We start from the raw sequence: 23923 nt of genomic DNA, 5'->3' as shown, positions 1-23923 counted from the left end.
TGGGCCCGGGTGCAGGCAGTGACCAGCCAGTTTGGTGCTTTCCCTGCAGATGGAAGATGGTCACTCCCTGTTCGATTACAGCGTGGGGCTGAACGATATTGTTCAGCTGCTGGTCAGACAAAGCCCGGCCGTGCTGCCTGCTGGGAGCAAGGAGAAGGACTCGGAGCTCTCGGACACCGACTCCGGCTGCGGCTCCGGCCCCAGCGAGTCCGACAAGAGCTCCCACAACGGGGAGGCTGCCCTGGAGCTGGAGGGACAGCCCAGCACGGCAGCTCAGCCCGACTGGACCGACCCCTGCTTCGGCCTCTACAAGGTGGGTGCTCACACACTGAGAGCCCTCGGACCTGCGCCTTGCCAGGGGAATTGTTCTCTGTGGTGGAGAATTGCTGAAAATCTTGTACACTCCAATTGTGTGGGCAGTTCCTTTCTTCCTCTCAAACTCTCCGACAACAAAGACAAAAATACCAACCAACCCACAAACCAATTTAATGCAACATGCTGTAGGTCAAAATACTTATTTTTTTTCATTTTGTCCTTTGAACTAAAACTACAATACATTAATTGATTTAAAAAAAAAAGTATTCAGAGTGTCTGGTTTGATTTTTTACAATTTTTCCCAATATTTTTGCTTGGAGTCACTACATTTGTCAAAGCTGAAACTTTCTTGAATGAACAAAAGAAAATCTCAAGCAGCTGTTCAGAATAATTTTATTTCTCTGTTTCAATGGGTTTTATTACAGATCTAGTGATGTCTTTGCCAGGTTATGAGCAAGACACTTTGAAACTCTATTACAGACTAACCAATAATGGTTTGGGCTCGCTAACAGGGCTGGGTTTACATGTGCTGGTGTAGAATGGATTTATAACCTTACAAATTCAACCTAGGCATACCGTAGGGCTGCACAACAGGACCAGGAAAGCAGAGGAAATACTAATTTTTAAGGTGATCAGTTAAATATCTTGATAATGGTGCAGTTCTTGAGATGGTTAAATCTTCAAGTAGATTGGAAATGAATGCCTAATTTGCAGATCCCTTTTGCTGAGCTGTGCTCTTTGCTCTGTATAGATCAATGACTTGGTGGATGCTCGGGACACGGACATGGGAGCGTGGTTTGAAGCCACAGTTGTGAATGTAACCAGGAAAAAACCCACCAGTGAATCAGCTGAGAGCTGCACAGATCCTGACCAGCCCACAGCTGTCCCTGAAAAAGATGTAATTTATCATGTGAAATATGATGAGTGAGTTTTGTTTTGTTGCCTTCTTGGCCAATAAAGTCATTCGGGTGGTGATGTTGATGGGAAATTTTACTGCAGATATTGCACAAATTAAAACAGGGCAGTGACATAGTAACTGTGTCATTGAGTCCTGGCAACTGTAAGGTTGTTTTGCAGTTGGAATGCCAGGGGGCTGGAATCATGTTTTTATGGATACCAGCATTTATAGGAAATGCTGGTGTCCAAGTGTTAAAGGGAGGCAAAGTCAGACTGGCTGGTTCTGGCTGTGTCTGTGTGGGAGGAGATTTTATCCTTGATGGTATTCTTATCTTGCACAGCAAAATCAACCTGTCTGCATAACACCTGTTCCTCCTCAGAGCTGATGCTGAATCTGATTTCTGTTGTGTCCCTCCCTTCAAGTTATCCAGAGAACGGCGTGGTGCAGATGAGCTCGGGTAACGTGCGGGCTCGGGCACGGACCATCCTCAAGTGGCACCAGCTGGAGGTGGGGCAGGTGGTGATGGTCAACTACAACCCCGATGAGCCCAAGGAGAGGGGCTTCTGGTATGATGCTGAGATCCTGCAGAAAAGGGAAACAAAAATGACCAGGGAGCTCAATGCAAAGATATTACTTGGGTAAGCTGTTGGTATGGAATAAATGGAATTCTCCTTTCAGCTTTCTGAGGTCTGAGTGACTCTGCTGGCAAAAAATGGTGCAACAGTAGTGCTGGGGACAGATGAGAAGTGGCCTGTCTTTTTTGGGTGATTAACTTCAGCATTCTGCAATTCTGATTAACTTCCACTGAGGAATTGGACACTTTAAGGAATGCTGATCCATGGATTCACTTAATGCTGAAAGGATGCAAAGCTCGATGTTCACCATGAGGCAAATGATTGTTCACGTGTTAGTTATCCATAATGGCTTTACAAAAACTACAGTGTAATATTTTGTGGAGATAGGATGATACAGAATGAACTCTCACTTTATAAAGGTGACGAAAAAATATTCCAGTTCTCTCCTGAACGAGACTCTCAACTTCAGGAAGAAAAGGAAATGTTTTTTTTAAATTTCAGGTAATTTTCACAGTTGTCAGAATATTTCTCCTTTTTCCTCTCACCACAGTGATTTTGACTTTTAAACTATAAAATATGATAAGCATTAGTCTGAGATATATTTGGGGGCAGGGAGTACAGTCACTCTTGATAATTGAAATGCTACAAGTGCCTGGATTCTCCCTGAGACAAGATGGGGTTAATTCTAATTGCATGAAAATGATTTGATTTTTAATACCAGAGCAGTCTGATGCATGCACAGCTGTGAACTCGAGCTGTGGGATACTTCCAAACTCTGACCTTTCCTCAACTTCTTCTAGGGAAGCTGGTGATTCCTTGAATGACTGCACAATTATATTAGTGGATGAAATCTATAAAATTGAAGAGCCAGGCACTGCTTCTCCCATCAGTGCTGGTACCCCAAAACGTGAGTGTGGTGTGGAGTTCTTGCATGTCTGTCTTACCTTGTGGTGTCCTGCCAGTTGTCTCTGTGAGCATCAAAGGTTTAAGGGTTTTTCCTAGACATGTTCAGTTGTGCCTCCTTTGACCATTTCCAGTGGATCTTGGCACTTGCTGACTGTGGTTTGTGTTTGCCCACAGGACAGAGTGGACCTGTGTGTAAAGCCTGCAAGGACAACCCAAACAAGACCTGCAGGGTCTGTGCTTGTCACATCTGTGGGGGGAAGCAGGATCCAGATAAGCAGCTCATGTGTGACGAGTGTGACATGGCCTTCCACATCTACTGCCTCAACCCTCCCCTCAGCAGAATCCCAGATGATGAGGACTGGTAGGTTCTGAGGAGGTGTGTGGGGTGTCACAATTACATCTAATTAGGAACAGGGATGTGTGTGTTTTGGGGTGGTTTGTTTTGTTTTGTTTTGTTTTGGTAAAACTTCATAGCTTTTCTTGAGTTTAATGAGAGTAGGTTTTAAGCCCGTGGCTTGCACACTCCTTTTCCTGGTTCTGGGATCTAGATGCCTTTTCTGTGTACCTGCCTGAGGCCAGGGCTTGGAGCAACCTGGGATAGTGGAGGGTGTCCCTGCCATGGCAGGGCACGGAATGAGATGAGCTTTAAGTTCCTTCCAACCCAAACCAGCCTGGGATCCAAAGAGGACCAAATGAGAACTTGATGTTGGGAGGCTTCAGCTGTGCAGTGGCTTTTATGGGCCACTCCAGGCAGGCCCCATCGTCAGATCAGGCTGGTTTGTACATGAGATATGTACAGTGAGAGATGTGGATAGTGAAATGCATCTTTCAATAGACACAGAGTTAGTGAAATGCCCTGGTTTATTCCCTCTGGCCTGTTTCAACACTGTATACAATGGTTTTATGACACAGCTGTTCCCTGACACATCTGCAGTGGCTGGTGCAAGGACAGGAGCTGTTGTAGGTCAAATTCCAGTATGGAGAGTGTTTCCATGTCATGTCTGCTTTCACGTGGGGAAATTGTAACATAACTCACTATGTTTGGAGGGAAATGCTCCTAATTGAAGGCTTTGCTACTTGTTAATTTTTACTGACTTTAGGTATTGCCCTGAATGTCGAAATGATGCAAGTGAGGTGGTTTTAGCAGGAGAGAAATTAAAAGAAAGTAAAAAGAAACAAAAGATGGCATCTGCTAATTCCTCCTCCCGGAGAGACTGGGGCAAGGTCAGTCCAAAGCTGTTTTACTTGGAATTGTATTTGTTCCTTTGGGCTTTTGGCTGATCCTGCTCTCTGCCCAGGGCATGGCGTGTGTTGGGCGCACCAAGGAATGCACCATTGTCCCCTCCAACCACTATGGACCAATTCCTGGCATCCCCGTTGGCACCATGTGGAAATTCAGAGTTCAGGTATGAAGCTGAATCCTGGCCTTGACCTACTGTGGGGAAAAATGGGAATGATCCAGCTCCTACAAGAAACCTGAAACAGTTAATGTGGAAATGCGTGTGTCACTGGATATATGGAAGTGCAGAAGGAAAAGAATTCTGCCTTTGTCTGGATCAAGTGTTCCATAACTAATGCTGCATTGTTGGGCCCATCAAGTGCTGGTTTATTTTGTTTTAGTCCTCTTTTTGGTAACTCAAAAACCCCAAAGCAAGCAGATTTGTTCCCAGTAGTTTGTCCTGGAGGTGTGTAGTGTGCCCTGGCAAGGGTGTCTCAAATATCCACATATATGAAACAGAAGGTTTCTCATCCTGTTAGAAAGTTGGGGCAGAAAAAAAGCACTGGCCTATCCAGATCTTGTTTTCAAGTATTGAAAAGTTACTATTACAACTCTTTCAAAACTTTATACAAATATTTAATATCTGTATTATTTCTAAATACCTGCAGCCTTTTAATAAGCAATTTCAGGAAGAAATATCCAAATTGTTAGATTTACATCACAAACTTTATTTATGTGTTCAATTTACTGATACAGTCAGTGCCTTATTTTTTTAGATGCATTTTTATTTTTCTTTCTTCTGCCTGGAGCTTTTTGGAGGATGATGATGGGAGCAGCTTCCCCCTGTGATGCACGGAAGGCAAATGTGAAATAGCACAGTTGATTCAGCTCCAAGCCCAGTGCTGTGTGGGGCCTGTTGTGGGCAGGTGCCTCCAAACCTGATTTTGTCTCCCAGGTGAGCGAGTCCGGGGTGCACAGGCCCCACGTGGCGGGGATCCACGGCAGGAGCAACGATGGGGCCTATTCCTTGGTGCTGGCAGGAGGATATGAAGATGACATTGTGAGTGGATTCTGATTATTTATGCACAGAACCAAACAAACTTGTTAAAACTCCACACCAAACACTTGCTCAGCTTCATCCATTTCCTTCAGAAGCAAACGAGGCAAGGAAAAGCTGCAGTAATCTGTGCCAGCCTGAGCCACAGGATCATCCAAACCCAATTTAATATCCCTGTGTCAGCTTTTGGTCCCAGAGTTCTGACTTTTCAAGGTCTGCATTACACCCACATTTGGAACAGTCTCGTGGGCTGTGCTGGCAGCTGTTCACTTCCAGCAGATCCTGTGTGAGCCTGGGCTGCTCAGGGGTCCTTGCACTGCTCAGGGATGTGACAAGACACCATTGTCACCTGGTCTCCTCTCCTGGCAGCCTGAGGGAGAGCCAGAGACTGGCCCAGTCTGGGAGCTTAAATACAGGAAGCATCTTCCCTTTTTGAGAATGCCCTGCTCAACCTACCTGGTTGAAAGACCTTTCTGCTTTTGTTGAATTCTTTTTGTAACTGTGTGAAAACCATCTGCATTCATTTCAGGATCATGGGAATTCCTTCACGTACACAGGGAGTGGGGGGAGAGACCTCTCTGGGAACAAGCGCACGGCAGAGCAGTCCTGTGATCAGAAACTCACCAACATGAACAGGTTGGCAACGTCTGTGCTCCCTTCTACCCTCAGCACCTGGCAGTGTGTCAGCACGAGGGGATGTTGGGGCTGTTTGCATCCAGGGAAACTGGCTGAGCTTCAGAACAAGGGCCAGAATTGGCTCTGGGCTGTGGTTTAGGCTGCAGATCAGTTGCAGAATGGGAATGCTCCTTTCAGCGCACTGTAATGGGACAGAGCTGTGAGTGGGGCTGGTGTCACATGCCATACTGGCTGAAACTTAAGGAACAGAGCAGTAAATTGGTGTAGGAGTTCTGTTCTCTCCTGGAGACCTTTGTAGCCACTGGTCACCTCAGGAGACCAGACCATTTGTAATTCTGAACTACTGCTCTCACAGATAAGCCTGGACTTGAGTGGAGGAAATGATCTGGGCTGGTGCATGAGGGTAATGCCACGAATAATCAGCTGTCTAAAATGTGCCCCCATCAGGAGGGTCACTGAGTGCTGAGGTGTCAGTGTCACACAGGTTACATGGCAGTGCTGTGTTCAGGCAAACACAACTGAACTCTGGCCTCTCCTGCAGAGCCCTGGCTCTGAACTGCAGTGCCCCCATCAACGACAAGCACGGGGCCGAGGCCAAGGACTGGCGGGCGGGGAAGCCGGTGCGGGTGGTCAGGAACGTCAAGGGAGGCAAGCACAGCAAGTATGCTCCTCTGGAGGGCAACAGATACGACGGCATCTACAAGGTAAGGAGGGCTGGGACTCGCTGCCTGAACCAGGAAAAGAAGATGTGGTTATGGCCAAGGGGCTTTTACAGAGTGTGATGGACTTGCTCTGGCTTTTTCAGGTCGTGAAATACTGGCCTGAGACAGGGAAATCTGGGTTTCTAGTGTGGCGTTACCTGCTTAGGAGGGACGATGAAGAACCTGCTCCATGGACCAAAGAGGGAAAGGACAGGATGAAAAAGCTTGGCCTGACAATGCAGGTACTGCCCTGGGACATCACCTGGACTCTGAACCTGATGGAGAGCAGGGATTTTTCTGTTACGTGTTCTTACTGAGGATGGTCCTTAGCTAAAAATTGAGACTAAGGGGGACATAAATGCTTCCAGTCTGCTGGATTGTTTGTTTTTACACATCAAGAGGCTAAAAGGACAAAACTCACTTTATTCCTGGTAAGGAATTTCTATAGGCTGTGAAGTGCTTCCCTGTAGCAGAGATCTGTTCCTTAAAATAGATTAAAAGTGCCCCTGGAGCAGTTCTTCAGAGGTCACTCTTGGACCTGTCTTGGTCTGCAAGTCTGACCTGTTGTGTTTGCATTGAATGCTCTTTGTTTTGTTTCCCTGCAGTATCCTGAAGGATATTTGGAAGCTGTTGCAAACAAAGATAAGGAAAAAGAAAATAATGGAGATGATGAGTTTGATACCCCGGGGAAAGGGAAGAGGAAAAGGAAATCAGCAGGTTTGTGGAGTAGGCAAGTGGATATAGAAAGCCTTGGAGGTCTTTGTGCATTTTACTTGGTTACTCTTTTCTGGTGGTTTTTTGGTTTTTAAAAAAAATCTTTGTGTTTTCATTCAGGTGGGGAGGAAACACCCGTCACCTCTCCAGCAGGGACTCCAAAGAAAACTAAAGTTGAGCCATACAAGCTGACATCCCAGCAGAAATCTCTTATAAAAAGTGATGAAGCAAATGAAAAACTGTGGAATGAAGTCCTAGAGGCTCTCAAAGATGGACCGGTACAATGGGCTTTTCCCCCAGCTGTAGTTGTGCTGTCCCCAGACACAAACCCTTGGCTGAGTTAAAGAACAGCCTCGGACCTAAAACCATCTTATTTTAGTGTAAACACCCCCAGCAGGTTTAATGGGACAGATTTTGCATATTAAGATTTGTTGAGAATCTTTCCATGATCAAAGTACTCCCTTGCTTTTAATGGTGAGGGTTTGGGTTAATTTATGTGTCTTTCAGCACTAAATTGATTCAAATGTTCTCTTTGCAGAAATTTCTGAATAAAGTGGAGGAGGCCTTTCTTTGTATTTGCTGTCAGGAGGTCGTGTTCCGGCCCGTCACCACCGTGTGCCAGCACAACGTCTGCAAGGTGGGCTGGGCTCTGCTGGGCTGGGCCTGGGCTGGTGGGGAGGAATTGTTCCCTGTGAGGGTGGTGAGGCCCTAGAATGGAATTCCCAGAACAGCTGGGGCTGCCCCTGAATCCCTGGAAGTGTCCAAGGCCACGTTGGACAGGGCTTGGAGCAGCCTGGGGCAGTGGGAGGTGTCCCTGCCGTGGCAGGGCTGGCGCTGGGTGGGGTTTAAGGCCCCTCCATCCCCACCCAGGCTGGAATTCCCCGATCTCTGCTGCGTCCAACTTGGGAGTGCAGTGCCCTGGTCCCTCTGGGCCATTCCCAGCAGTCTCGCTGTGCCAAAGGAGCCTGGCTCCCTGTCCCTGACCCCTGCTGGCTTCTGTCCCCAGGACTGCCTGGACAGGTCCTTCAAGGCCTCGGTGTTCAGCTGCCCCGCGTGTCGCTACGAGCTGGGCCGCAGCTACAGCATGGAGGTGAACGAGGCCCTGCAGAGCGTCCTGGCCCAGCTCTTCCCCGGCTACGGCAGCGGCCGGTGATCCCCCAAAGCACTTCTCCCTCCCTCCCCAAACCTACTCCTGGGCTTAATTTAAAACAAAACAAAAAAAAAGGTAGTTTGTGTTTTCTCCCACCCCCAGCAAAAATGGTTTTAAGTCTTCCTCGTTTTTAAAAAAAAAACAAACCCTGTAAACTCCAAGGATTATCCTTTGGTATGTTCGTGGATTTTTTTGTTCTCTATGTTGAACTTTGCATTTTTTTTTTTTTCATCCCCTCAAACCTGTCATTCATCAGCACAGAATTATTTGTTTCTAATGGACTGAAAGTGCTTCCGGTGAGGCTGCTAATGATGAGGAAAGTTCTCAGAGTGCCCCTGTGCCCCTTTTATTTTTATTTTTTATTCCAAAAATGGCTTGGTTGCTAGAACAATCTTCACTGTCTGGGGATTTGGCCATCAAGGTAGACTTGTGCATCACCTTGGCAGCATTTTGATACTGAATTTGTACAAGATGGTTCCTGGCTTTTGTACCACAAGTAGGTTTTTACTATTTTTTTTGTAAGAACTGGGTTTTATACATTTGACAAAAAGCCGTTTCCTGCGAATTTTGTATCTCAGAACCAGAAGGCTGCTTGCTTAGAGCCAAGTTGGTTGGAGCAATATGAAGTACTACCTCACTGGACTTCTCTTAGGGAAGGATTTGTTCAGCCAGGTGCTGTCCCCTGTCCCGAAATGCCATTGTGGAATATCCTAAAGCCATTCTTAAGTGCCTTTTGTCCTTTGCTGGAAGACTGGGCTCTGAATCACCATCAAGGTCTCCTTTTTTTTTCATAAGCACTGAATTGTTGGGACTTGCCAGCCGGATTCTTTGGGAGCGTGGATCACTGTAGCTGTGTGTGATTAGTGGGGATTTACAGAGGATCAGGTTTCCTAGTTATAGATGTATTGGGGAGTTTTTTTTTTTTTTTCTTTGTTTCACTGCATTTCTACCTGGAAATGAAAAATAACCAATTCTGGCTTTTTTAATGAACCATTTTGTATTGGCCATGCCTGGAGAAGGCTCCCTTGGTTTCCCTCTAACATTACCAAAGTTTGCAGTTTGATACCTCAGCAAGACAGGGATGATTTTAATCACACTTTTCTGCAGACAGACTGGAACAAATGTGCCTATTATTGGTTTCCTCAACCCTTACCCTTTGGAAAGTGATTATGTTAATATGTTAGGGAAAAAGACCCCGCAACATTTTATACATTTTTTGGTGAACTTGTCAATTTTTTGTATAATGTGCAAGTCGATGTTCTCAAAATAAATATCTTTTCAAATTGATTGTTGACTGTTCTCCTTAATTCTTTTGATCCAAAGTGGATTTTCAAACCAAATTCCTTGTGCAGGAATTTGAATTTATGTCCCATTAAGCCAAGCAGTTTATTTTTCTAAGGGCTATGATTTTTATTATGATTTTTCACTGCAAATTTGGAAAATCCTCATTTGCTGTTCTTCAACGTAATTGCTTCTAGGCACTAGTGAGGGCATGTGTTATGTTCAAGATTCCCCAAATTTTTCTTTTAACTTGCATTCAATTTCCAGTGCTCCAGAATCCAGGTATCAACTGGCAATTGGAATTGTTTGTCCATTTAATGAATAAACTCCAAAATTGTTGCAAGTGCCAAGTCCTGCATCATATTTGAGGTGTTACAGGAACAAGTGTGAGCTCCACAAACCAGAGGAATAAATTCAGCCACTGGGGTTTTCACAAATGCAGATGAAGGAAATAAAGCAGCATTAAGGTGGTAAAAACAAAACCTGTGAAATTAAGCACCATCTGCCCTCTTTAAAATAATGTTTATTTTAAGGTCATTGTTAACATTAAACACTTTCAGATATTTAGATTTCATTGAAAATGTCCTTGCACTTTTTATTCTGTAACTGGGGGTGAGTGAGTGAAAGCGAGGGAGTGTTTCTGCATTTAAATTGCAATAACTGCAATGACTTCCTTCGTTTATTTGTTTTGTTGTTATTTGGAACTTGAAAAACAAACTTTGTTTCCTCCATAGGTGCCAATGTACTGTTCTGTTCGTGGCTTTTTAAAGCAACAATTACAATTCCTCTGCAAATTGGACACTTTCTGGTGAGGTCTGCCAAAATTATCTGTCCCAAATTACAGAGCCCTGCTAGGAAAACGCCTGTGCTGCGCAGCGGGCACAAAGGAATTTGGTGCTGGGGTGATGTTTCACCTCCCACTCACACCCGGGTCCATTTCTGGGGCAAATCCCCGAGATGGGAACGGGAACAAAGTTTCCTGGGTAAAGACTCGGGAAGGGGAGTGACAGCAGCAAAAACCCAACCGAGGATCCGCTTCTATTCTGGGAATTCCCAGGGCGGGCACAGACTCCAAGCTCAGCTCGGCGTAATTGAGTGCAAAAGCTCCCGGGGGCCTGGGGCTGGCCAGGGGTCCCCGCTGTGTCCCCACACCTGCAGGGATGGGGACCCCCAAACCTCACCTGCAGGGATGGGGACCCCCAAACCTCACCTGCAGGGATGGGGACCCCAAAACCTCCCCGGGCGGCGCCGTCCGAGGCCTCGTCCCGTCCCGGCCCGGGGGCTGCCCGGGAGCGGCGGCGCTGCGGGGATGGGGATCGATGGTCCCCTGGTCACTGCTGTCCCCCCAATCCCAAACAGCCCCGACCCCAAATATCCCCCCGATCCCAAATATCCCCCTGGTCACTGCTGTCCCCCCGATCCCAAATATCCCCCTGGTCACTGCTGTCCCCCTGATCCCAAATATCCCCCGATCCCAAATATCCTCCTGGTCCCCAATATCCCCCGATCCCAAATATCCCCCTGGTCACCACTGTCCCCCTGATCCCAAATATCCCCCTGGTCCCCAATATCCCCCAATCCCCACTGTCCCCCTATCCCCAATATCCCCCTGGTCCCAAATATCTCCCAACATTCCCCCAATTCCCGCTGTCCCCCCGATCCCCAGTATCCCCCTGGGGTCCCCAACATTCCCCAATTCCCGCTGTCCCCCCGATCCCCAGTATCCCCCTGGGGTCCCCAACATTCCCCAATTCCCGCTGTCCCCCCGATCCCCAGTATCCCCCTGGGGTCCCCAATATTCCCCAATTCCCGCTGTCCCCCCGATCCCCAGTATCCCCCTGGGGTCCCCAACATTCCCCAATTCCCGCTGTCCCCCCGATCCCCAGTATCCCCCTGGGGTCCCCGGTGTCCCCCCGGCCCCGCCATGCCCCGCCCGGCCGCGCGGGGGCGCTCGCGCTCGCCGCTCCCCCATTGGCGCAGCGCGGCCGCAGCGCCCCCGCCCCGCGCTGTGCGGCTCCTCACGTCCTCACGGCCCCGCCCCGCCCCCGACGGGCACCGCGCGCCGCCAATCAGAGCCCGCCCGGCGCACGCCTCGCCCAATGGCGACCGGGGGCGGGCCGCCGGCAGCGGAAGGCCGCGTGCGATTGGCGGAAAGCGCCTGAGCGACGGGAGCGCTCCCCGCTGCCCCGCCCGTCGGTGGGCGGGCCGCCTCTCCGCCGCACCGGCCAATCAGCGCCCGCGCTCGCCTTGTTATTCGGCGATCGGCCTCGCCACTGGCCGGACCCGCCGTCCGTCCCCGGCGGCGCGGCCAATGGGCGCGAGGGCGGCGCCGCGCTCGGCCAATGGGCGCGGCGGGGAGGCGGGCGCAGGTGGTGGCCGCGGGGCGCTGCGCTCGCCTGGGCGCCCCCCCCCCCTTCGCTGCGCCCCCCGCGCCGCCGAGGGCCCCGCGCGCAGGTACGGCCGGACCGCGCCCCCGCCCCGCACCGGCCCCGGCCCCGCACCGGCCCCGGCCCCGGCCCCGGCCCCGGCCTCGGCGGGCCCCGCCGCCCCCGCGCTGCGCCCCCCGCGGCGCCGGGCCCGCCGCCGCCGCTCCCGGCCCCGGCCCCGTCCCCGGCGCGGCCCCGGCGCTGCCGCTCCCTTCCGGGCCCGCGGCCCCCGCGCGGCCTCCCCCGCGGGCCGGCTCGGACGGGCCCGCGCCCCGGCCCCGCCGCGCTTTGTGTGGGTGGCAGCCCGGCCGGCGGCGGCCCCGGCGGGCCCCGCTCCCCCTGAGCCAGCTTTGGGGCTTTGGGCCCCAGGCGTGGATCAATGGCGATCCCGGGGGTTCGGCTCGGGGCCCTGGGTTGGGGGCGAGCAGAAGCTGCCGCTGGCTCCGTGATTCGGTGCGGGCGCTCCGTGCTGGGAAAGCCGGGGGCTGGAAGGTGACAGCGGCGCGGGGTTTGGCTGTTTCATCTCTGCTTTCCCCCTCCGGAGACTGTCAAAGTCTGGGGCCGAGCCGAAGCTCTTCCCTTCCCGTTCCTGTTTCTCTGAATTCCTGCGTTACTCGTTCACGTGTGCGGGACCCCGGCACGGCCCCGGTGTCCCCGGGCCGGGGGGAGCGGGGACAGCCCCCAGACCCTTGGGGGCTGCGGGATTTGTGTGTCCGGGCACGCTTTGGTGACTTCCCCGGCTTCCAGCTGCCCTTGTTCGCAGCAGCGGAGAAGATGGAGGGGATGCGGTGGAAGGGGAACTCTTCAGGAAAACCATCCTGAGGGTCTGCAGAGGGGCCAGGGACAGGAGCCCAGCAAGGGCTGGAGCTGTGCCAGGGCTGGGCACGGAGCTCAGGGAAAGGTTCTTCCCCCCGAGGGTGCTGGCACTGCCCAGGCTCCCCAGGGAATGGTCCCGGCCCTGTCAGAGCTCCAGGGATGCCCAGGGTGGGATTGTTGGGGGTCTGTGCAGGGCCAGGGGCTGCACTGGATTCTCCCGTGGGTCCCTCCCGGTTCAGGACGTCCTGGGATTCACCCAAAGGTGGTTCTTGGCTTTCCTGGAGCTCTTGCTTTTGAAGCTGTTCAGGAGCCAGGGGTGTTGTAGCTTTGGACCCCTTTGTATTGAAGAATGGAGTCAGCAGTAAGGTTCAGGTTCATCCGTGCTCCCTCTGCTTGGTAATGGAGCTGCTGCAGGGGCTGGGCTGCTGCTGGGACAGCAGATTTGTGCTCTGGAACTCGTTTGTGCTGGGCCAGTTTAAACCTGTGCTATATCAACTATGACCCTCCCAAAACTAAGTTTCCTTTAACCAAAAAGCGTTAATTTTAAGGAGCTCTGTCCATCTGAAACCTGATAGCATTTCACCCACAACATTGCTTCTTTCCTGGGATCTTTTGCTTTTTTCTCATCACTTTCCTTTTCCTGTTTCACTGAAATTCACAGAGTCAGGGAAACCTTAAGCCTAGAATCATAAACTTACAGTTACATTTCAGCAATTACATCAAGTAACTGTTGGAGCACCCAGTAATTGCTCTGTGACAGCAAGTTCCCATTTCTTGGGCTTCTCTGTAACAAGAGAAGGAGTTGGGGCAGGTTGACCAACTCCTGCAGTGCCTGAAGGAATCCTGAAGGAATCCTGAAGGAATCCACGGCTGTTTCTGTCTCATGAGAGGCAGGAGTTCCTCCCATGCAAAGGAGATGTAGGTGGATATAAAGTGATTCCTTGTTCCAGAGTTGATATTCATGGATGAAACATTCACTGGAGCATCTTTTGACAGGAAAATTCTGTCTAACACTCTGTGGTGGATTATTCTTTCTCCTTTTTATGCTGATTGGAAAGAGATAATTCCCTTGACTGGCCCAGTGGGACCAGAATATCTATGGTCCTATATTTAAACATGACGTATGAAATATGTGATATATACACAAAAGGATGTAAAATGTATTTATATACATGTAAAATATATAGAAGGAGTCAGTTTTGCCAGTAAGTCAGAACACTTTGGTAAAGACCCAAAGTACACAAGTGTCACGTTCCAAGTTTGGCTTTAGGGTGAACGTGGGCTTTTATAAATAAAACCTCACACACATGAAAGGTTTCAGCAGCTTTTGATGGGAAGTCAAGAGCAAAATTCACGTTCAGGGAGAATCCCACCAATTTCCTGTAGCTAATCCTGGCCATTGGTCATGGGAAGTGCTCACCTGTTACCCTGAGCTGTGGGGACAGTGCTGCTCTCACTGGGAACTGTTCTCAAACCCTGTCATGCACCAGAGAAGGATTTAGCAGATGAAGTGGGAGTTCCACAGCTCTGCAGGTGTTTTAGATCACCCAAAATACAGACAGCTCCTGAAAACTCAGAGCTATTTCCATATAAAAGGTCATAAGAAATTTGATGTGCGTTGGGAAAACCAGTTGGGCCAGCCCTGCTGGAAGGGCACGGGGGCTCTGTGGGGATTTTGCATTTAAGCAGGGTTATGTTTTATTTCCTCCTGGGATGTCCAGCTGCACTACAGCAAACAGTGTCAGCATCAGGAGGCTCTGATTCACCTTGCAAGTTTAAATCTCATTTTTGAGAGCAGGCAATCCACCTGAGAGCAGAAATAATCATTGTGAGCTGCAGGCTGAGCCACCCAGGCAGCAGGGAGGGAAAGCTCTTGGCAGTCAGGAGAAACTTGGTGTTCCTTAATTAATTCTGGGCAGTCAGGAGGACTCGGGACTGTTGGATTTCCCCTTCCCTGACTCATCCAGAGCTCAGGGTGTGCTGTGGGGAAGGGTTTGCAGAGCCTGTGCTGCTCCACGCTCCTTCACTGGAGCATCTGTTAATAGCAAAGATGGATGACAGCTAAATATGTCACCACAAGTGAGGGATTTGCTTAATGGATTTGGATGCCACTGGGATCCTCCCGGGCTGCACAGGGCGCTGCTGGAAATAATTATTTGTCATCTGGTGAAGAATTCAAGAGGGTTTGTCCGTTTGCAGTAGCAACTGAAATCCTGGAGTACTGCAAAATGCTGGCAGGAATCCTGTCATTTCACACAGGTTGGGGGTTATTAATGACTTATCACTGTGGGATGAGGAAGGTTTTTTTTCCATTTTCAAGTGTTCTCCACTAAACTGATCGTTGCTTAATAAGATTTTCTCTTTTTAACCTTTGTTCTGGACCAAATATGTTCTGTCTTGTCACAACTTAGGGATAGAGCCATTTGCTACCATGGCTTAATTAAGGTACTTATTTTCATTTATATTTTCATAGGGTAAATCACTCTCCTTTATAGATGAGGCAGTTCCTCAGTCAAGCTCTTACTGGATTACACAGCAGAACACATTTGTATTCTGCCCTTCCTTGTGTGTGCCTCACTCATGGCAGGAGTAACCTGAAGCTTCATTATTTTTATGTTTTATGAGGCTCATGAACAAGCCACAGTGCCCAGATCCTTAGAGAATACAGGATTGTCTTTGTGTTCCTAAAGCTGTTAGAAAACCTGCTTTTGAAAATGGCCCAAAAAGTGAATGCTGGAAGTGGGTGGGGGCTTAAGGTGATTTCTGAGGTTTTCTGATATTCCTCCACAATTTTGGATACACCCCAGGGCAATGGAGAGGCCTTTGGTGAGGTTTTGGTGCAGATAAGAAGTTTTTGTGAAGTTTCCCATATTTGATCTCAGTTCTGTTGGCAGAACAAGCAGCACAGCTTTGCCTGGGAGGGGTGAGTCAAGTTTGGAACTGCAGCTTCCAGAGAGACCTGGATAAAACAGAGCTGGGAGAGATTCAAATTGTCTCGTTTCACCTTGAAGCTCTGGGTTTAATTTAGGCTTTAAATTGTCACTCCTCGAGGTGGCTGAAAGGTGTGAAATGGCTGCGAGCTGGGAGAAGCCCAGGGGGGGCTGAGGTTCCTGGGGGTACCTGGGGGTTACCTGGGCAGGTGAGCCAGGGAGGGGCTGGGGTTTTTTAGGGTTACCTGGGCAGGTGAGCCAGAGAGGGGCTGGGGTACCTGGGTGTACCTGGGCAGGTGAGTCGGGGTTCTACAGGGCTGTGCTGAGGTTCTTGGTGATTGCTGGGTAGGTGAGCCAGGAAGGGACTGAGATTCCTGGGGGTACCTGGCCAGGTGAGCCAGGGAGGGGCTGAGGTTCCTGGGGGTACCTGGCCAGGTGAGCCAGGGAGGGGCTGAGGTTCCTGGGGTACCTGGCCAGGTGAGCCAGGGAGGGGCTGAGGTTCCTGGGGGTACCTGGCCAGGTGAGCCAGGGAGGGGCTGAGGTTCCTGGGGGTACCTGGCCAGGTGAGCCAGGGAGGGGCTGAGGTTCCTGGAGTACCTGGCCAGGTGAGCCGTGGTTCTGCAGGGCCGTGCCAGGCTCGCTGCTCCTCTGCCCGAGCTCCGGGATGTGCTGGCAGCTGGAACTGGGTCAGTGTGTCACACCCAGCCCGGGCATTGCCTCGGGCACAAAACCAGCCCAGGGCTTCCTTTTGTATGGGCAGGGTGGTTAAAAACGCCTCCGACAGCCCCATTTGTTGAGGGTTTTTGTTCTAAAAACCTAAAGGAGCTTAGAGAAGTAGAGCAAGTTGCTGAGAGCTCCAGGCTTTTTGTTCTGGCAGGGTTGTGGAAGGAAAACTGGGAATTAGTCCTTATTAAGGTGTTATCTGATGCAGGAATCACCTTTTGGGCAAAGCACTGCAGTAATCGAGGTTCCTGCTTGCTTTGCAAGGTTCCTGACGTCCTTTCCTGTAAGAATAAGAGATTGTGGATGCTTTATTTTAACATTTGCAGTGCTGCTGCCTTGGATTGAGGTGCCATGGGCTAAAACTTGGAATTCCTGTTCAGATTCAACAGCTCAGTCCATATGAAGTGCCTTTTATAATACTTAAGTTGTGTTTGAAAGACTCCTGAAGCCTTGCAGTGAATCCAGTGAAGATAAGAAAATGCAGCAGAGATAACTCGTGCCATGCAGCAAACGGAGGCTCCTGCAGTCCTTGGAAAGGCTGTGCCTCAGCAGTGGTTTGTGAACTGATTTGTGTGGGTTTAGGACGAGTTTATCTCGTCTGTTCAGTCAAACTTTTGAGTTTTTGAGGTTCTGATCTAGATTTAGTCAGAAATGACCATTGCATGTTAATTACCTTGCCTCAGGCAATAATGGACTGTTTTAAAGTCATCCAGATTTATTGCTCTTAAACGTAACCACTTTTTTCTTCCCCTTTTAAATCCTGTTTGTGACTAAATAATTTTGTTGTTAGAAAAATGTGTGAGTAACTGTGCACTTCTACAGCAAAGAGGGTGTTTTGGGGGAAAATTTTATTTTCCCTTAATGAGCTACATATGCTGCTTGATTTCAAGTACAGGAGGATCTGGAATTGTGGAGGAGTCTTGTGGAGTGTAAAAATTAATAGAAAATAACTCTCAGTTTGTCAGATCCCAGGCACTGTAGATCTTCATCCTGTGCTGGATGGGAATGTTGTCTCTGTTCCTCTTTCCCAAATATTTCCTCTGTTGTGTTTACTTAGCCTTTATGGAGGATATATGAAACTCAAAGCAATTTGAATGTTAAAAATGTAATGGATTGAATCTATAAATATTTTTTGGGGGAAAGGTGTTAGTTTAAATCCTTGCTGTAATTGTACAGTTGTTTAAAACTGGGCAGAGCAACAGCAAACTTCAAACTTAAAAATTTACATTTTGTTTGTCTAAATGCTGGAATCTGATTCTTGGGAATAGAGGGGAAGGAAGGAAACTTGTCTCAGATATCCTTACCATTCTAGTTTTAATATAAATATATATAGATTTTAGTAGTCTATTTTATACAAAGACCTGATGTCTTGCAAAAGTTTGTCTTTGGTTCTGCAAAGAAACTTTGGATAGAGCCTGATCAGTGAGAATGGATGGAAATCAGAGTAATTTTTTGGCTTAGAGAGAAAGGAAGTAGATGGAAATAGAAGAATCTGTCCTTTGTGTTCCAGCCTAATTCATCTAAAAATGCCATTTCAGATAAACACATGAGGTTTCCATTAATATTTGTGTGCAGGACTTAATAGTTAAATAATGAGTTAAGAGCAAGTTTAAAGGAGTTTCTCATGAGCAGGGTTCTCATTATTGTTGGGGAAATGCCTCAAATACTGAGTGAGGCAGGAAAAGTTAATCCAGGCCCGCTTGAAATCTGCATTTTGTTGGTGTCATTTTGTGTCACATGTCTGACGCTGAGAGGCTCTGCCCCATTTCCCTGCCAGTGCCCAGCCCTGGCAGAACCATCCCAGCTCATCCCCTGGCACAGCAGAGGGACAGACAGCCACGAGCTCTGCCCCATGCAGACTGGGAGATTTCCTCCTGCTCCCAAGCTGGAGCTTTGTTTATCCCCTGGAATTCCGGTGTGGGGTTCTGCTCCCTCAGCAGGGCGTGGTGCCCGTGCCAGTCTGTGCCCACCTCCTGTGAGCCACCCTCTGCTCGGGGCTGGCAGCAGCTTGCAGGGCTGGCAGCATTTCCATTTGTCTTTTTAGCCCTTTCCAGCGCAGCCCCAGGGAAACCCTGGGGGTGTTGCTGGGTCAGGAGTGGGTTTGTTCTGGTTGGTGCTGTCACGGGGTAGCAGCGTCCTCATCACCTGGGCACAGCTTTGCCCTGAGACCTGCTGCCTTCTCCAAAGGTCTCTGCAGGAACTCGTGTTCTGGTCTGTGGAGAAACCGAGCGTTAACTTTGTTTGGCAAGATCAGAAGTGGTTTTTTGTGGTGTTGCTGTGCCCTCAGTGCTGCCAGCACCAGTTTGCTGGCACTGGGGACAGGATGGGCCCCAGTGCTGCTGCCTAAAGCCACATTTGTTCCCACAACAGGCACTGCTTTAAGTCAAAGTCACCCCTGGCTCGTGGCATTATCGACTCTGCAGAGATCAATAGTGGGGCAGCAGCAGGAACTGCTCAGAAATCCCAAACCTTTTCCTGGAGGAAGGATTCCCAGTCCTGGCAGTCCTGTAGCAAGCTCGAGTCATTGATCTCAGCTGGGCATCTTGGACTTTTTCTGTGCTGTACAAAGGTTTCAGTCAACAGGTGCAGGATTTCAGTCACAGAAGTGTCTTGGTTCACAGCAGTTTTGGAAGGGAAAAGTCTCATGTAAAAGTCATTGAAATTAAAACTCAGTTCTTTGTGTGCACCGAGATTGTCCCTCTGGAGACACGTTTTTGTGCTTCCTCACAATGGTTGAAAATTAGAACATTTTCATAATATTTCAGGTTGTTACTCTCTTACAAAGAAACAGAATATATCCAGCTGAGAAAAATACCTTCACTCTTCTTTTCAGGAGCTAATGGGGGCTCTGACTACGGAATCCTCCTTCTCAGTATTGAGAGGAGGGTTTGTTCCCATCTGGCCCTCACCCACAGCCCTGCCAGGCTGAAAGGGGCTCTCAGTGTTCTCAGAATAGTCAGATTCTGCTCTGCAACCTTCCAGTGATGCTGGGAGCTCGTTAGGACACTGGCTAATTGGGGCCATCTGCTGAAAATCCCAGATAAAGCTGCAGCCCTGTCCTGCTGCCTTGTCCTGTGTGATCCCAGGAGCTGGGACAGAGGTGACCATGAATCCTGGGACAGAGGTGACCACGAGTGCTGGCACTGCTTTCCCAAAACACATCACTGCTGCCACGTGGGAAGCACTTGGGGAAGAAATTCTCTTCTCCCCAAGCTTTTCCTGTGGCCTGGGTGTTCCCAGCTCCTTGGGGTTGGTGGGGCAAGCTCCCACATCTCACTGAGGTCATGGACCTCATTCTCCCTTCCCATGAGCTCTGTGGCCATTTTGTTGTAATAGCTTAATTAGTTTGATTAGCTAAAAGTACATTATCTAGGGTAGGTGTTGAAATGTTCTTTAGGTAGGACTGTACATGGAAAAATCTTGTGCTTTGCTGTCTCTGGACTAAAGAATTCCAGAGTGCCAGGTGATGCTGCTTGTATTGAGGCGGTAGACCTTTTAATTAATTAATTAAGCTTTGCAGGAAGTAATTTTATCCTTTAATTAATTGATTAAGCTTTGCATGAAGTAGTTTTTGATCTCCCTTCCTTACTGGAGCATGTATTTTCACTCTTTGCTCTGAGTTTATTAACTAAAAATTGGAATTTTGTGAGAGAATCTTGAGGGAAAGATGAGATAAAGCCTGGCTTTGCCTGTTTGTTTTCCCCCTGGTTGTGGGTAAAGCTGCAAATCCTGGGAAGCCTCTCTGGAGCAGATGGTGCTGGCAGGGCTCCTCCTCAGGACGGAATTCGGGCGCCGCTCCCGAGCCAGCTCCTCCCAGGATCCTGGCGGGGCTCCCCGCTCCCCTCGGCCCCGTGGCATTTCCAGACCCTGCTCAAAAATAGCCCCAGTATTCCCGGGGAGGTTGTGTCAGGGTTTGGGATGGTTTCTGTCCCTGTCCCACTTCCCCAGCAGCCCCTTTCCCTCCAGCTCAGCCCCATTTTCCTGGGATCAGCGCTGGCCTTTGGGGATTGGAGCAAACCTCTGGCAGATGGGTCCCCACAGCTCCCGTGGCTCATCCCAGGGATTTCCTGCTTGTATTCCTCCAAAACATTTGTGTAGGAAAGCCTTCCCAAGGGCACGGATCAATCTGCTGCTTCTCCTCACGTGCTGGCCCTGAAACAGAAGCTTTTGTTCTCAAAAGGCAATTTTTGTTCCTCGTTTGGCAAGGTTGGGGATCTCCTTGGGCAGGGCCACCCTGAAGATGGAGGGGTTGGTTAAATGGCCCTTTTGTTTCAAAACTGCAACAATTTCTGTTGGAAATGGGAAGTATCTTGGGGTGAAAGGGGTGAAATGGTATTTTTCTCCCTCAATTGGTTTTGCTCTGGGATTTCCTACAATACTGGGATTCATAATTTGATTTTATTCTGGACTGGGCTCTGCATCTCTGGCTCCTGGCTTGGGAAGGGCTTTTCTGCCTATGAGAAGCTGTGATTTTATGCATAAAATTCCTTTAAATACTCCTTGGGGAAGGACGTGAGACTTGCAGATCCCTGTTTTGAAACACATTTGCATAAAAGTTCCCGTGTAAAATTCGAATGTTTTTTGGCTTCTAAAATTTCGCTCAAAACTGTTCACGTGCCTGTGAAATGAAAAGTTTTACCCAGTTAAAATGAAACCTTGGTGCCCTGGGTGTGGAATCTGCCCACTTTAGTGTGTGAAGCTGGTTTTAATTCCAGGAGCTGGGAGCACTGGCTGTGTCAGGAGTGAGTTCTCACCCATTCAAACACAGATCTGGGAGTATTCCCTGCTTTATTTTCTGTTTTTCTAACACTACAAGTACTTCCAGGAGCATCTGCAATACTTCTTGGCTGCTTTGAAATCAGTTTAAAGGCACTTTAAATGCTTTTTTATTCCATGTAAAAGTCTGGCAGGAGCTGTTTTCCTGCAGTTCATCCTCCACAGCCCAGCACTGCCATCTCGTGAGCGCTCGGGGTGTGGAGCTGCTGCAGCTCCTCACATGGAGAACTCTCCCATGGGGATATTTGCAGCTGAAATGCCACTAAACCCTTTTATTTCCCTTACAGATTTCCAGCATATCCTTAAAAAAGTCTATTTTAAAAATTGTGATTTCATCCTGAACGGTTTGAGAGTTTGTTTTGGATGTTTTGGAGTTGTGCTTCTGTATTTCTTGTGAGGCTTGCTTGACATTTCATTCTATTTCTGTACATTGCAAATACAAAGTGTAATGAAGCTACATTAAAAAAAAAAAACCAAAAAAGCAACCCTTAATTTTGTAATTTTTAATGTAGTCTAGCACATGAAAAAACCCCAAAATTGGGGAAAGCTGTTGGGTTTGAACCTAAACAGAAAATGGTGAAGCATTTTGGTGGAAAACTTGCGGGGTGGCGAGTTTTACACACTGACAAAGCTGAGGGTGGTGAGAAGCTGTTATTTTTGTGACACCATCCTGATGAGGCACCACTTTCTGTGGTGAACTGGGGGCAGATGTTAAGCCCCTGGTCTATATTTAGCCCCTGTCCGAGCTCTCGGGTGATCCTGGTATCAGGAGTTCCTGACTAAGTGGATTTTTGGTTGGAAGCTCCTCATGTCCACGTTAGAGGGTAGTTCTTACAAATCCCCCCTTGCGGGAGTAGAGGGAGGAAATGAAAAATCTCTCTGGGCTTTCTGTGGAGGTCCTTAGAGCTGGGAGTTAAACCCCAAAGGTTTTAACCAGTATCTTTTCCTGCCCCTTTCCTTCCTGTGTCCCTCTGTGTCCCTTCTGCAGGACTGGAACTATGGGGTCGGAAAACCCGAGCCCGCAGAACCCTGGCTGCAAGATCATGACCTTCCGGCCCTCGCTGGAGGAGTTCCGCGACTTCGGGAGGTTCATCGCCTTCATGGAGTCCCAGGGAGCCCACCGGGCAGGGCTGGCCAAGGTGAGGGGCTGGCCGAGGTGAGGGGCTGATTGAGGTGAGGGGCTGGCCAAGGTTGAGGGGCTGATTGAGGTGAGGGGCTGGCCAAGGTGAGGGGCTGGCCGAGGTGAGGGGCTGGCCGAGGTGAGGGACTGGTTGAGGTGAGGGACTGGTTGAGGTGAGGGGCTGGTCGAGGTTGAGGGGCTGGTCGAGGTTGAGGGGCTGGTCGAGGTTGAGGGGCTGGTCGAGGTTGAGGGGCTGGTCGAGGTGAGGGGCTGGTTGAGGTTGAGGGGCTGGTTGAGGTTGAGGGGCTGGTTGAGGTTGAGGGGCTGGTTGAGGTTGAGGGGCTGGTTGAGGTTGAGGGGCTGGTTGAGGTTGAGGGGCTGGTTGAGGGTGAGGGGCTGGTTGAGGGTGAGGGGCTGGTTGAGGTGAGGGGCTGGCCGAGGGCAAGGGCTGCTCAGGGCAGGGCCAGCCAAGATGAGGAGCTGGCTGAAGTGAGGGTAGCTTGGGGCAGGGCTGGCCGAGGTGAGGGGCTGGCCGAGGTGAGGGGCTGGCCGAGGTGAGGGGCTGGTTGAGGTGAGGGGCTGGTTGAGGTTGAGGGGCTGGTCGAGGTTGAGGGGCTGGTCGAGGTTGAGGGGCTGGTCGAGGTTGAGGGGCTGGTCGAGGTTGAGGGGCTGATCGAGGTGAGGGGCTGGTCGAGGTTGAGGGGCTGGTCGAGGTGAGGGGCTGGCCGAGGTTGAGGGGCTGGCCAAGTGCAAGGGCTGCTCAGGGCAGGGCCGGCAAAGGTGAGGGGCTGGCTGAGGTGAGGGTGGCTTGGGGCAGGGCTGGCCGAGGTGAGGAGCTGGCCCGGCCGAGGTGAGGGGCTGGCCAAGGTGAGGGGCTGGCCAAGGGCAAGGGCTGCTCAGGGCAGGGCTGGCCGAGGTGAGGGGCTGGCCAAGGTGAGGAGTCGGCCAAGGTGAGGGCTGCTCGGGGCAGGGCTGGCCAAGGTGAGGAGCTGGCTGAGGTGAGGGGCTGGCCGAGGTGAGGGGCTGGCCAAGGTGAGGAGTTGGCCAAGGTGAGGAGTTGGCCAAGGTGAGGGGCTGGCTGAGGTAAGGAGTTGACCAAGGTGAGGAGCTGGCTGAGGTGAGGAGTCGACCAAGGTGAGGGGCTGGCCAAGGTGAGGAGTTGGCCAAGGTGAGGAGTTGGCCAAGGTGAGGGCTGCTCGGGGCAGGGCTGGCCAAGGTGAGGAGCTGGCTGAGGTGAGGGCTCCTCAGGAGGTGGAGCTGTCTTCTGAGGGCCCGAGATCTTGTTTGTGTTCATGGAGCTGAGCACAGTGTGTTTTTTGCAACACTGTACCTCTGGTTTGGTTATGGAGAGAGGAAAGGAGAGGAGCTACAGGGCTTTTGTAGAGCCATGGAATGTCCTGAGTTGGGAGGGACCCACAGGATCATCCAGTTCAGCTTCTGGCCCTGCACAGACACCCCAACAATCCCATCTTGTGCATCCCTGAGAGCTCCTGGAGCTCTGGCAGCCTTGGGGCTGGGAGCCTGGGCAGTGCCCAGCACCCTCTGGTTATGAGAACTTTTCATGTGAAGCTTCTAAATTCCAGTACCTGACAGGGAACTGCTTGGAAAACTCCAAGATGAAGTGATTAGAAAGGGTATTTCTGTGGCCATGTCAGCACAGGCTGATGAGATCATTTGTTC

General features: G+C 50.0%; 3 protein-coding genes across 14 annotated transcripts in view; all 3 read left to right on the top strand.

Moving 5' to 3' along the window:
- UHRF1 (ubiquitin like with PHD and ring finger domains 1) overlaps positions 1 to 9458 on the top strand; it is a 28185-nt gene extending 18727 nt beyond the window's left edge. For all 8 annotated transcript variants that reach the window (XM_053999136.1, XM_053999135.1, XM_053999132.1 and 5 more), the window contains 15 exons: positions 50 to 313; positions 1067 to 1239; positions 1636 to 1851; positions 2589 to 2695; positions 2869 to 3055; positions 3795 to 3918; positions 3993 to 4100; positions 4869 to 4973; positions 5500 to 5606; positions 6148 to 6310; positions 6412 to 6549; positions 6913 to 7024; positions 7142 to 7299; positions 7560 to 7658; positions 8028 to 9458. In XM_053999136.1, coding sequence (XP_053855111.1) covers positions 50 to 313; positions 1067 to 1239; positions 1636 to 1851; positions 2589 to 2695; positions 2869 to 3055; positions 3795 to 3918; positions 3993 to 4100; positions 4869 to 4973; positions 5500 to 5606; positions 6148 to 6310; positions 6412 to 6549; positions 6913 to 7024; positions 7142 to 7299; positions 7560 to 7658; positions 8028 to 8174 — 2208 coding nt within the window. In that variant the 3' untranslated portion in view covers positions 8175 to 9458. The remainder of the gene's footprint in view (positions 1 to 49; positions 314 to 1066; positions 1240 to 1635; positions 1852 to 2588; positions 2696 to 2868; positions 3056 to 3794; positions 3919 to 3992; positions 4101 to 4868; positions 4974 to 5499; positions 5607 to 6147; positions 6311 to 6411; positions 6550 to 6912; positions 7025 to 7141; positions 7300 to 7559; positions 7659 to 8027) is intronic.
- A 1918-nt stretch (positions 9459 to 11376) lies between these two features.
- Positions 11377 to 12700, top strand: LOC128819533 (translation initiation factor IF-2-like). The gene is made up of 3 exons (XM_053999787.1): positions 11377 to 11906; positions 12248 to 12331; positions 12433 to 12700. Exons 1-3 carry the CDS (start codon positions 11377 to 11379, stop codon positions 12698 to 12700), a joined length of 882 nt encoding a protein of 293 aa, XP_053855762.1.
- KDM4B (lysine demethylase 4B) overlaps positions 11865 to 23923 on the top strand; it is a 74775-nt gene continuing 62716 nt past the window's right edge. For 4 of the 5 annotated variants that reach the window (XM_053999321.1, XM_053999320.1, XM_053999317.1 and 1 more), the window contains exons 1-2: positions 11865 to 11906; positions 22112 to 22262. In XM_053999321.1, coding sequence (XP_053855296.1) covers positions 22122 to 22262 — 141 coding nt within the window. In that variant the 5' untranslated portion in view covers positions 11865 to 11906; positions 22112 to 22121. Of the gene's footprint in view, positions 11907 to 12313; positions 12371 to 22111; positions 22263 to 23923 lie in introns of those variants that run through there. The other variant, XM_053999318.1, reaches the window with a different exon arrangement.

Source organism: Vidua macroura, chromosome 26 (genome assembly GCF_024509145.1).
Source record: "Vidua macroura isolate BioBank_ID:100142 chromosome 26, ASM2450914v1, whole genome shotgun sequence".
Lineage (NCBI taxonomy): Eukaryota > Metazoa > Chordata > Aves > Passeriformes > Viduidae > Vidua > Vidua macroura.
This window is presented reverse-complemented; position numbering and strand designations above follow the sequence as displayed.

What these genes read in the sequence shown, in the direction of transcription:
- LOC128819533 (XM_053999787.1), top strand. Translation starts at nt 11,377, where the DNA reads ATGCCCCGCCCGGCCGCGCGGGGGCGCTCGCGCTCGCCGCTCCCCCAT. An exon ending in GCCGAGGGCCCCGCGCGCAG is followed by an intron (nt 11,907 to 12,247) that starts GTACGGCCGGAC and finishes TTTGGGCCCCAG; the next exon opens with GCGTGGATCAATGGCGATCC. An exon ending in GCCGCTGGCTCCGTGATTCG is followed by an intron (nt 12,332 to 12,432) that starts GTGCGGGCGCTC and finishes AGACTGTCAAAG; the next exon opens with TCTGGGGCCGAGCCGAAGCT.